Source organism: Trachypithecus francoisi, unplaced genomic scaffold, assembly GCF_009764315.1.
Source record: "Trachypithecus francoisi isolate TF-2019V2 unplaced genomic scaffold, Tfra_2.0 Lachesis_group12, whole genome shotgun sequence".
Classification (NCBI taxonomy): Eukaryota; Metazoa; Chordata; class Mammalia; order Primates; family Cercopithecidae; genus Trachypithecus; species Trachypithecus francoisi.
In genome coordinates, this window is record NW_022681457.1 from 39,097,033 (window position 1) to 39,110,271 (window position 13,239).

General features: G+C 42.4%; 1 protein-coding gene across 3 annotated transcripts in view; it reads left to right on the forward strand.

Annotated features, from left to right (window-relative positions):
• Window positions 1–4,618: 4,618 nt before the first annotated feature.
• AK5 (adenylate kinase 5) overlaps window positions 4,619–13,239 on the forward strand; it is a 304,302-nt gene continuing 295,681 nt past the window's right edge. For 2 of the 3 annotated variants that reach the window (XM_033225352.1, XM_033225353.1), the window contains exons 1-2: window positions 4,619–5,081; window positions 9,634–9,820. In XM_033225352.1, coding sequence (XP_033081243.1) covers window positions 5,022–5,081; window positions 9,634–9,820 — 247 coding nt within the window. In that variant the 5' untranslated portion in view covers window positions 4,619–5,021. Of the gene's footprint in view, window positions 5,082–5,311; window positions 6,318–9,633; window positions 9,821–13,239 lie in introns of those variants that run through there. The other variant, XM_033225354.1, reaches the window with a different exon arrangement.

Below are 13,239 nucleotides of genomic sequence, written 5' to 3' on the forward strand. Positions count from 1 at the left end.
ATCATAGCCAAGTTAGGCTGACTGGTTGATGGAAGAAGACTAGATTTGATGGAATTACAGATTTCGCACGGGTAGGCAAAATATTCGTGCCGAATAGACATTGAAGTTCTAAAACATTTAAGTTGCAAGCATATCCTGAAGCAAATGTAAATTCCTCTCTTCTACTCTCACAGGAGGTTACCCAACGTGTGAGTCAACCTAACATGTAGGTTACCTTTGGAGCTCAAATGGCTGCTATAAGCCAAGGGTTGCAGATGAAAATGAAGAAATATGGTCAGTAAGCAGTAGGGAGAACCTACCATCTGCCAGATGCCCTTCAGAGCCAGTTGTCCTGTTGCTTCTCTGGGTTGCATAGAGTTCCTTACCATCTATCTGTTAAATAATTTTGTAAGTTAGTAAACTTCTTGAGGCCAATTAATTATCTCCATACTATCCGCAGGCCAAAAACCATGAAGTCATAATTGAGGTTTTCTTTTTCTCTCATATACTACATCCAAGCTGTCAAGAAACCCTATTTGTTCTATCTTCAAAATATATCTAGAATCTAACCAGTTCTCATTGTCTCTACTGCCAACATTTGAGCCCATGCTTTCGTCACCTCGTACCTGAGTCACAGTAACCTTCCAAGTGTTCTCCCCACTCCTACCTTTTCTCTCTTACCCATACCTAAACCAGCAGACAGAAAAGCCTTTTCATCTTAGTCTTGGCTTGAAACATTTCTCTAACTTCCCGTTAGAGAAGAACTGACGATGGTTTACAAGGCCCCAAGTGCTTTGGCTGCATTCCTCTCTGTTCTTCTCCTCCCTCACCCTGTTCCTGCTACACTAGCCTCCTTGCTGTTGCCAGAAAGTGCCAGGAATCTGCCCTTGCTAGGACATTTGAAGTGGCTGCTCTCTCGCTTTCTCAAACCTTTGCTGGAATTTCACCTTCTCAATGAGACCTTTCCTGACCACTCTATATAAAACTGAAGCCAGTCTTCTAGTTCTCCTTACCCTCCTCTACTTTTTCTTTTCCCATGGTATTTATCACCATCTAACAACAATTTCATATACTTGTTTATTACATCTGTTGCAAATTATCTCCTGCTCCTAGATAAATGCTCCATGCACGTGTTTTATTCACCTACACGCCTGACAGCACAGCAGTGCCAGCGATGCCTGGCACACAGGAGATGCACAAGAAATATCTGTTGACTGAATGAATTATCCTAAAACACTATTTTCATTGTGACTCGTAAATGATGTATTTATACACCATTATATTTCTAGACATTACGAAGACATTGCTTGAGCTAGATTTTCTCAGCACCTAAACATACTCCTGCATGGTAAATCAGGAATCCCTATATATGGCATTTACTCTTTCAAGCCATCATGGTATAATTTTTAAAGACTTCAACATATTTGTGTTTTAAAATAGAAAGTTTACTTTTTCCTGCTAGGGTACCTTTCTAAATTTCTTTGGCTGAGTCCTAAGCATTCTATAGATACAGCTATAGATATTTTATTCCTCCATTCATCTGTACCTATGATGACTCAGGGAGACATTCCCAAGAGCCTGAAGGATGCTCAGCCCTTTGGAAGTCCTAGTCATCATCCCAATGGTTATTCCTTTGTTGTTGTTGTTGTTGTTTTGAGACAGAGTCTTGCTCTGCTGCCCAGGCTGGAGTGCAGTGACCGGATCTCAGCTCACTGCAAGCTCCGCCTCCCGGGTTCAAGCCATTCTCCTGCCTCAGCCTCCCGAGTAGCTGGGACTACAGGCGCCCAACACCATGCCCGGCTAATTTTTTGTATTTTTAGTAGAGACAAGTTTTCACCGTGTTAGCCAGGATGGTCTCAATCTCCTGACCTCGTGATCCTCCCTCCTCGGCCTCCCACAGTGCTGGGATTACAGGCGTGAGCCACCGCGCCTGGTCCCTAATGATTATTATTACTCCCATTTCCTCAGCTACTTCCACAGAACAGACCTGGAGCCTCTGCCTCCTTGCTTCAAATCAACAACTCTGATTTTCATCATCAGTTATCACTAACTGATATGTTCTTGTTTATGTCCTTTTTTGTATTTTTTATCACTATGTGATGTTGCTTATGCATTTTTATTTGCGTATTGTTCATCTGCACCTCTTACACAAACTCTTCACAGAATTTAAGTTCCTTGACAGCAAGGATCTTGTCTGTTATCCACTGCTATATCTCAGACCCTAGCATCCTCTCTCAAGGCGTGATGAGAAGAGAGTCTATCCGAAGACATCCGACATGCAGTAATCATTTTGATTTATTAGAGCTTGCAGGAAAGCATTTCCAAATAAACAAAGGGCCAAGGGCCATGAGCCTTCTATATACCTACACATAGAGTTTCATCACAGGGAATGAGAGGCCAGCTTTCCCACAGCAAGGATATAATTAATGGTCCTTGTCCTTTCTCTTTCCTCTCTTTTGAACCATTAGCTTGACTTTTAAGCATTACACCTCTCTCATGTAGCCCCTCCCTACAAAGCCACAACTTCCTTTGCAAAAGTAATTATGAACATCTTCCTCTTTCATACATCTCTCTCCACCCTGGCACACACCAAAATACACTGATTGTCCCTGCATAAGGCTACTTGAAAACTTGCCGTATCACCATTTACTACATTTTTCAGGCTGTCTACAATTTTTAGTGCAGTGCAGTCTTTCTTATCCATTCTCTTTTTACAAGCAAGTTGCCATCACTTGTCCGGTAACACTAAAGTACATGTAGAATTATGCATTTCTTCAAGGGAAGACAGGTGAGCCGTGCTCTACCAGATTCTTGTCTGTAAAGGATGACCTTGAAAAGTCCTGGAGAAAGTGGCTTCTTCATTCCTACGTGTTTCACCTCCACTGTGCATGCTCACAAAGTAAGCCTTAATGCCACGGACCATTGGTACTTTTCAAGCATCATTGCATAGGAAAGAGACACTGCTTTCACTACTGCCCTAGCCAATCTTAAATAAGGTAAAGAAATACTACAAGTTGGGACTGTAGGTGAAGAGGCATATTCTAAGGGCAAAAACCAATTTCCATGGAACTGAGATACCTGCCTCCTTTAAGGCAACCATATAACACACGGGTTCACAAGTGTTCTCAAAACTTCATTTACTCCCGCAGGTAAAACAAAGGTGTAGCTATAGTTAAGGCTTGAGCTGCAGTTGCTTCCGGAACAAGAAATAGAACCAAGAAAATATCTGCAAAGATGCACTTGAAATGGACATTCAGACTCTATAGTTTTTTTTTTTTTTTTTTTTTTTTGAGACGGAGTCTCGCTCTGTCGCCCAGGCTGGAGTGCAGTGGCCGGATCTCAGCTCACTGCAAGCTCCGCCTCCCGGGTTTATGCCATTCTCTCGCCTCAGCCTCCCGAGTAGCTGGGACTACAGGCGCCCGCCACATCGCCCGGCTAATTTTTTGTATTTTTTTAGTAGAGACGGGGTTTCACCGTGTCAGCCAGGATGGTCTCGATCTCCTGACCTCGTGATCCACCCGTCTCGGCCTCCCAAAGTGCTGGGATTACAGGCTTGAGCCACCGCGCCCGGCCCAGACTCTATAGTTTTTTAAAGCAGAGGCAGCGTTGCTTCTTTCTCCAGCCAGACCCCAGATACCAGTGCCTACCACAGTGTCCTCTCTCACACACCCTCCTATACTGTTAGGCTTTGTGGGAAGTTAGAGATCATATTCTCTGGGGGCACGGACTACGGACTGTCTCCCAAACAGGCAATGAGAAGACATCTTAGTAGGGAATTGAGTCATCTTGGGAGCTGGGAGGAAGATGGGTTACACCTTGGCAATGGTCTGCAGCAGGAAGATCCATCACCCATTATGCCTTAGCGCACCCACCCATACTCACTCATATTCCCCCAGGGGTGCTCTGATGCGACACTGTCCACGGGCTGCACACTCCTCAGGTCTAATTAATGATGCCCACCCTCCCCACCTACTAAACACATTTGCAATGTAAGCATCTCTAGCTCTCCACTACCACCCACCTTTCTCCTCCACTGTCCCTTCCTCTCCATGGAGATAATTAACTAGTTAACTACTTATTAGTCCTTCAGTTGATTAGGATTTCAGGCTCACACTAAGGCCTTATCCTAAAGTCTATAAAGATTTGTGACACCGACAGGGAAAAAATTCGAAACCAGCTAGCAAAACTTTCCTGAAGGAGAGAGATACTCAAGATCTAAAAATTATCTTAAGGGTTGGATTCCATACCATGAATCCCCTTTTCCTCCTTCCCCGCAGCTCCCTATAGTGAAAGATAGGTAACCTTACGAATAAATGATAAATCCTGTGACTATTAGGTTTTTCCTGAGAGTTCCTCGGGGACCCGGAGGTAACCGTGTATGTGCGTGCGTGTGTGTCTGTGTGTGTACAAGGTCCGGAGAAGCGAAACGGTGGCAGGTTCCTACAGAACCCGACCCTGTTCCCTTGGCCACCTGGTCCCGGGTAGCTGCATCCTTGCGCGGCGCACGCATGGAAGCGTCGCGCTCTGGCGCCGGTGCGGCACCGAGGGGTAAGACGGCGACCCCCTGCGCGCGCCCGCCCCCACCCCCGCACCTCGCGCCCGCCCGCGCAGCGTGACCGGCAGCCGCCGCAGACCCGATTCGGGAAGGCGCGGAGCGCGGCGCGCTGAACCGGAGAGGCAAGCGGGCGGGCTGCTGCCTTGCGTCCGCCACGCTGTCCTCCTCCTCCGCTCCCTGCGCCCCACCCCTGGCGGCCGCGCTGCCTGGCAGCCCGGGAAGCCGCGGCACAGCTGCTCGGCGCCTGCAGCTCCGGCTCAGGGACTGCAACTGAAGCGGGGGCGGCGGGAGCGCGGAGACCACAGACCCCGGGGAGAGGCGGAAGGGGTCCCTGGCCTGGGCGGAGAGGCTGAGCTGAGTGCGCGTGAGAAAGAGGGCTGCACCGCTGCTCGGCGCGGACTCTGCCAGCCCCAGCGCCAGCCCCGGCTCAGGTCGCCGCAGCCCGGGATCCTCCCCGCTTGCGCCCCAAAGCACGCGCGGCACAGCCATGAACACCAACGATGCCAAGGAGTATCTGGCCCGGAGGGAAATCCCTCAGCTTTTTGAGGTAGGGGCTAGGGCTGGCCGACGGGCGGGAGCATCCGGGGACTGCATCTCGGGGGTTCGGGGTGAGGCAGCCGCGCCCCGTCCCACCTTCCCCACGCGGGGCATGTAATTGAAGGGGCTTGCAGAAGCGCACTCGCCCGGTCGCCCGCGGGTAGTCGCCTTTCTCGCGGGTTGCCAGGGTCCTTGTCAGATGGCTGGGCTTAGAAGCCTGCATCTTGCAGATCAAGTTTCAGTCTTCCAGCAGGGTTCTGAAAGCAGCCTGTCCCCATCGCGCCCCTCGGATGTGGACACCCAGGGTGGGCTCCAGACCGCGGCCGGGCCGCGCTCTCTGGGGGCGAGGGCCAGGCCAGGTAGCTGCACTATCGCCCAGCAGCGAGTAAAGATTCGAAACTGAGGGATCCAGAGCCCTAGTCACTCTACTTGTCCAGGGTCGGAACCCCTCGGGGAAAGAGGAAATGTGGACGAAGGCAGCCCTCCCCGGAGACAGCTTGGAAGAGAGGGATGAAGATGCAAAAAGCAAAACCCAACCTATCGAGTGCCACCTTCCCGGTGACAGGCCCCCAGCGTTGCTCTGCGCTTTCGCTGAATGAACTCCTGAGCACGTTTTTCCGTTGCCTAGGAAGGGTTGGGCCGCAGGTTTCGCCAGTGCTCGACAACCCACCTGGAGATAGCGGGTCCGGGAGGAAGCTGCGAGGTGGGCGGACTCCTGTTGCTCAGGCTTCAAACCGAAGCACAGCATCATCCGCACCGGGACCCGGAGTAGGGGGACACTTGGAGACTGAGAGAGAGGAGGCTTGAGGATTGAACCTTAGTCGGTTCTAAGCCACAGCCCCTGTCTCAGGTCGTTTTGGCTTCCTTTCCTTCTCTTCGTATTTGAATTTAAAAACATTCCTGAATCTCAAGTGCTTTTGCTTGAAGTGGGGGGAGGAGGAGAAAAGAATAGAAGCCAAGCTTCCTAAGAGAGCTCTGAAAGGGGAAATTCATTCTCTGCAAACCTCGTTCCCCATTTCTGAAAACTGATAGACTGATACCGTAAACTAAAGGTCATGAGGGGTTTTTTCCCCCCGATTTGAGGGATTTGTTCTGTTAAAAGGAATTTTAAAGCACCACTGGAGAAAATAATTTTGCCTCAGTTTCCCTAAACTGTCTTTAAAATGGGTTGCCATAATTACAGATCTTCTTTTCTCTCACCTCTATAAGCCACCGTTTTCAGGTCATCTGAAGTCAAGATTTCCAGGTGAACCACTCACTGAGCTTAAGCGTGGTATGTGAAGCCCAAATCTACCAAATGTGTTACTCCTGCGTGAAAATAATTAGGTGGTGTTGCATAAGGACAGGTCTTGAGAATGTGTGGGAATCTTAAGAGTTGTTCATTTTTGTTTTAATTTTCAAAAAGTAAATATGGAAATTATCAGGCTAAGGTTTTTCTCACAAAGATTACTACTGAGATATATTTCATTTCTACGCTTCTGAAAGAATCATTAAAAACATCTGTGGGAGGACCACGTGATTGCAAAAATTCCTACATAGTACATCTTTTTTGTTTATAAATGTGGGTACTGTTTTTCCTCCTTGGTGGAAGGTAACCACAGAGAATTTTGATAGTTTGTTAAAATCTACACCGTGTGTGCAAACAAGTTATGGCAGGCCTTTTTGTTAAGGTTTTATGTTTTTTATTTACTTTTCTGCATATGAATGGGATAAATAATGCACACCCAGAAAAGGAAGTCAACTTGCTTGGGTGAAATACAGTAATGGACTTAGATTCACTTCTGGACAGTAAGAAGATGTAAGTCGACTGCTGGTGACCTCCAAAGGCTACATCCTTCAGTAAGACGAATCTGTGCTATGCGCAGCTCAAGAGGGAAGGAAAATCTGGCAGTTCTCCATGTGATGAGTGTAGACTGTAAAACTAAATACTTAAGGTTTTTAAAATGGATTTTGCCCACCACAATATTCTAAGTGTACAAAGTTTAACAATTAGCTATCTACTAAACACCAAGATATTGGCCCCAGCTGTGGATATTAGAGGCCATTATAGACGAACTGATTATTGTATTGACGTATTGTCAGACAAGTAAATATATCTAACTGACCTTTTCAGATTTTTTCCTAATTTAAGACATCATGTAAGCCAAATGGAATATGGGATATCTCTGGTAGGTTCATGTTTGAAATGTGTTTCCGGTTTTAGATTTTTTTTTAAACCACTTTCCTATTATTTTATCATGAGTTCTTAATTCTGGCTAACTTTATGGTGTGTATATTGATCTTGTACCTTACAACAGAGATTTGGCAATCAATTTGAATACTGTGGAAAGTCAAATTAGATTATTCAAGGTCTCAAAGGGTTCACTCAGAGACTGAGCAATAATATGTGCTGGTTGTCTTCAATCCCTGAGAGTGGCTGGCTATTAGAAAAAAAGATCTGAATTATCCGTGAAGGAATGGAACTCATGGCCCCATTTTAAAATCAATGCCCTTTGGAGAACCAGTTTTGTTTAAGGACGCTGGAAATGTATATTTTCAGAAAACAGTCATTGAGTGTGTTCACCCATTTCAGGCAATAGTAGGGATTAAAAGAGGGCATTTTGCAGATGGCACAGAGAATCTCATGTTTTCCTTTATCTCACACCACATTTCTGCAACAAGTACAGAGAAGAACATATGGGTTTTGGAATCAGAAACATTGAATTGAAATCCTGGGCCTAGGTGTTTCTAGTTGAGTAAACTGGAGTAGTCACTAACATCTCTGAGTTGTGATTTCCTAATCTATAAAATGGGGGTAATAAAGTCACACAGGGCTGAGAATGCACTGGGTATGCAAATGAATATATGACACAGAGGCTTTTATTTATTAATAAGATTAATACTGGCTTGGCATATGGGAGAAATGTGAGAAGCTCAACTGCAATGTGTGTGTATATAGGACAGATTTTGACAAACAAACTGGATTGGATGCCCAGGTAGTTTTTTCTGCTCCCTCTGCAATTGAACTTGGCTGATAGAGGTGCACACTCTAGCTTACTCTATTTAGGATTTCAGAAAACAAACGTACCTGGTAGGAATTGCCTACCATTCTGAGCAAATTACACAGGAAATAATTGAAAATAAAATACTGTATTTAAACAGATGTCAGCCCTTCAAAGGGTGTTTGGATGCTAACAGTGTATATTGGTAAGAATAATCCTTTATGCTTTTGCCATGAAATACTCCAAAGGAAAATCTTTTGCACATCAGTCCAGCTTCCAGGAATCAGCATTTCCAAACTGGTAGCGTTTTTAGAAACGAGTACCAGTGACACATCAGACACTATGAACCAAAAAAGCAATAGCAGGATCATGCCTTTTTTCCTTTCCCATCTGGAATCTTAGTGGATATTGTAGTGACCTACTCTATGTCAAATAGTAATTTTTTTTTTTTAGTCTCAGACCTCAGTTTTTTTGAGTCTCACTTAGATTTGAGCTTTGAGGGACTTTTTTTTCCAATTGGAAAACAGTTAAATATGCACCTACCAAATGCCAGGGAAAGTATCAATATCTGGGGATTGAAAAATGAATGAGACTCACTCTGTGTTGTTGAAGAGCTTATAATTTAGAAGAAAGACCAATGCATAACCCAGTGGTTTCAGTATAAATGACAAACAAGTATGATGTTTTATGCTGGATACCATGGGAACACAGAAGAAGGGGTTCACAGACCAACCTAGGGATTCAGAGAAGACTTCCTGGTAGTAATAATAACTAAAACCACCAACAAAGTTCGTTGGGCACTTACTATGTGCCACGCACTTAATGTGCACTGTACAAATATGAAATTATTTAATTCTTTAAAAACTCTATGAGTTATTTATTATTACCCCCATTTTATAAAAGAAGAAACTGAGACTTAGAGACATAAAGGATGGGTAGGAGTGAGACAAATAATGACTGGGGCATTTTCACATGCTGCATTTTATCTCACTGTGATAAAGTGAATGGCTCTTCCATTTTAAACGATCTGGTTGCCTGAATTGCTTAAGAGGCAGAGAATGCTGAACTGAAAACTAATTAGGCAAGAATTTAGGGGATTATCTTAATGGTTCCATCAGATCGTAATTTCAACTCTGTTTATTAAAAGACAAATGCAAAGAACAAAAACTACCGGAATCCAAAGATGAGCCATAACACTATTTTAACAAAGGTGAGTGGGGCCACGTGCGGTGGCTCATGCCTGTAATCCCAACACTTTGGGAGGCCAAGGTGGGTGGATCGCTTGAGGTCAGAAGTTCGAAACCAACCTGGCCAACATGGTGAAACCCTGTCTCTACTAAAAATACAAAAAGTAGCTGGGCATAATGGTGTGCACCTGTAATCCCAGCTACTTGGAAGGCTGAGGCAGGAGAATCACTTGAACCAAGGAAGTGGAGGTTGCAGTGAGCCAAGATTGTGCCACTGTACTCCAGCCTGGGCAGCAGAGTGAGACTCTATCTCAGAAAAATAAATTAAATTAAATTTTTAAAAAAAGGTGGGTTTAAAAGATATTTTATTTGTACATATTTTGTTTTATTTCAGAGCCTTTTGAATGGACTGATGTGTTCTAAGCCCGAAGACCCAGTAGAATACTTGGAAAGTTGTTTACAGAAAGTCAAGGAACTGGGTGGCTGTGACAAGGTGAAATGGGATACATTTGTAAGCCAGGAAAAGAAGACTTTACCTCCGCTAAATGGAGGACAGTCCCGGAGATCCTTTCTAAGAAATGGTAATGTATATGGAGAATAATAGACAGTTTTATTGTTGCAGCAATTCTCTTTAAAACATGCCATATAGACTATACACAGTGATTTCATTTTTTGAGTTTACAAATGCCTGAAGTCCTTGGATCATGATTAATTTCTCTCTGCTACTAATTCTAATCACTTCCATAAAAAGACAAACAAAATTACATACCATTGTCCAACAATTCACTAGAGGCTTAATGAAATTTTATATTACTGACTTCATTATTTTGCAAAATAAATTACATTAGCAAACCATACATACATTTTTCTTAAAATTGCAAATAAGATTTCTCACAATAAATGAATAGAATACAAGTATAATTGGTAGTTATTCCATAGCAGTTCAGCAGTTTTTTATTAACTAGAAAGAGATTTGGCTTACTAATGTTTCCAAGTTCAGAGTTCATAATAATGCATCTGCATAAATGCATGTAAAGTTTATACTAGTGATAAAAGAAAAACTTCAGCCAAATTAAATCTAAAGGAGTTTAATTGAGCAACAAACAATTCATGAACTGGGCAACCCCCAGAAACACAGCAGATGCACAGAGAAACCAGTGCAGCCACGTGGTGGAAGATTTATAGACAAAAAAAGGGAAATGACATACAGAAATCAGAAGTGAGGTACAGAATGGCTGGATTGGTTACAACTCAGCATTTGCCATATTGAACACAGTTTGAACACTCAGTGTATAAATGGTTGAAGTGCAGCCACTGGGATCAAGACTCAGCTATTGTTACAGGTGCATACTCCCAAGTTAGGTTTTCAATCTTGCCTACCTATTAGGCTAGGTTGCAGTTTGTCCACAAGGTCTCAAATATAGAAGTATGGAGTCCTTCTCAGGTCATATTTAGTGCACTTTAACACTAGTTAATTCAGTAAAATTTTTTTAAGCATCTACTGAATGCAATGTATTAATACGTTAATCTAGGCATTTGGGTGCTATAAAAGAAGTTGGAAAAGTAAACTTGTTTAAATTTTAGGAGTTGTTTAGAACTGAAAACTGTAGTTCATTAGAGAAGATTCATAGTGTTTTGATCTCTTTCTGAAACATGTGCTTATCAAAATTAGGGGTTCAACATGAGCCAACCAGCCTTTCAGCCTCTAGATGAAGTTGAGACGTATTATAGTATGTGCAAATTGGAATCAGCTCAAATCAGGGGAAACTAAATTCTGTTCTAGTGGCCAAGATCATTACATTTTCAAAACTGAAACCATTCTCAAAAATTATACAACAAAAGGTTTATGCTATACAGACAGCCTCTGAAATAGATACAATTCTATCTACAATGAATATAAGCAGGAAGCAAATCTTAGTTTGCTTAACCTTATTAGTCATGACCCACGTAGATTTTATTTGAATGCAGTGTGGGAAAAAGTCATAGTGTGCTAATTTTCAAGGAACACAAGCAAAAGAAGGCAAACAGAAATAGCTTTTCCTAAGAAACATCTCTAAAGAAAAGAGTCCTTCACCATTCATGCAGAAGTCAATGGTATGACTCTGACCAAATTTCCCAGTGCTTCTGAGAAGTAATGAGATGTCTGAAGTTGCTATTTAAAACTAATTTTGGAAACTTTCAAATGTTATAATGGACCAAAAAAACAGAGAAATAGTTGGAAAATTTTGGTGTGACTATAAGGTAATGAGATTAGCACTCTGAGTCTTAGCAATAAATCTCATTACTGTACAAGGTCTCTCACCGCTCTCTGTCTTACATAGCAGGAGGTAAAATAACACTCAGTACAAAATAAGCCATGTGGTTACATTCTGTGGGAAGTCCTAGGGTAAGGTTGTGTCTTTATATACTTACTAAATCAAATTTGCAACAAATATTTTGATTTGACCTTTAGGACCTTACAATACCAAAGGGATTTTTCTCTTACTATACAGTCTATCCATAGACCCACGTTCTGATTTGATAACCGAGCAGAGTCCCAGGTATAAAGTTCACTCTTTGTAAATCAGCGGGATTTCTGGTTCACTGAGAACAGCCTGATACACAGAGTAGCAAATGAACAGAATTGGAGTTTAGAACTCCAAACTGTGCAGACACAGCTTAGATATGCCCTCTCTGTGGGCAGCAGGTACTCATGGTTGTATATTTAGCCAGTTGCTGCTGTAGCGTACCGCTTAGTACATTACTACTTTGGTGAATAAATGATATTTTTGTGGGCTTGAACAGTTCATACACATCCCCAACATATGGGAAGCTTACTTCCCAGGGTGTCATCATACTTAATGTCTGGCTCCCTGTTAAATACATACCCCGTACTCTTGTTTGATCAAGCGAGGTAAATATGGGAATCTGCTTTATAAACCTTAAAGTACTAGTAAACTTCAGGTATACACTTTAAACATTAAATCTGAGAAGCTATGACATCTACTTAGTCGGAAAGCTGCTCTGACTGGGTGTAAAAGTGACTGCAACAAAATAAAATCTTGATACTTCTATTTGATACTTTTTTATACTGTTACTTGGCCTGATTGTACATAGAAGCTAGGCAGGCCATGAGAGAATGGTAAGGACTGTGGCCAAGCTAGAGAGCAGAGCTAGAGAGAACAGTCATTGTTTAAAGACAGTTAAGTGCAAATTTTGCAAAAATGTCCAGCTGAACAAAACACATCCGTGGGGCTATGTTGGGTACACAAATTGTGAGTTTGGAATTCCCGATCTAGCAGGGTAAGCTAAAACAAGAATGTAAAATGTAGGCTTAATTTTCATTAAAATAAGATTGCATGTTAATTTTAGGTTCTCCATACCCACTTATACTTTACCAAAATTCCCACATGGGGATCTTTTAGTTAATCATCAAATACAAAATTTTCATATACCTATGGTGGTAAGAATGTGGCATCACATGGTCTTGTATCTGAAAGGTATGCTAAAAAACGGAAAATGATTTCTAAACTGATTGTTCCTGTAATAATACAATTCTATTTTATGAAATGCTTTATTCATGTGTGCTTTGAAGGTTTTAGTTGTAATGTGTGGAATCGTTTATTACATTCAACAAAATTCCTAACTGCCCAGTGTCTTAAAGCATAGTGATTATTTCTAGAAATGAGTGATTCATACATTTTTTGTAAAAATATTGCCTTAGCTATGGTTATGTGTTATTACTATGAAAAATTATTCTGTGAAATGAAACATTTTCGTCATCTAATCAAGTTACTTTCCTAAGTTAAAATATGATAAAGCAAGGATTAAATTATTGGCTGACTGTCTTTAAAGCATTAAATATGAGGTAAGCATCCCTTTCTTTCTGCCACATGCATACAATTGAATAATTATCTGTAAATAAGAATTCTAATCCCATAACCCCAAACATTCATAGAGCCTGTCTTCCAGAATATCTCATTATCTTATATTCAACATGTCCAAAACCAAACACACTATA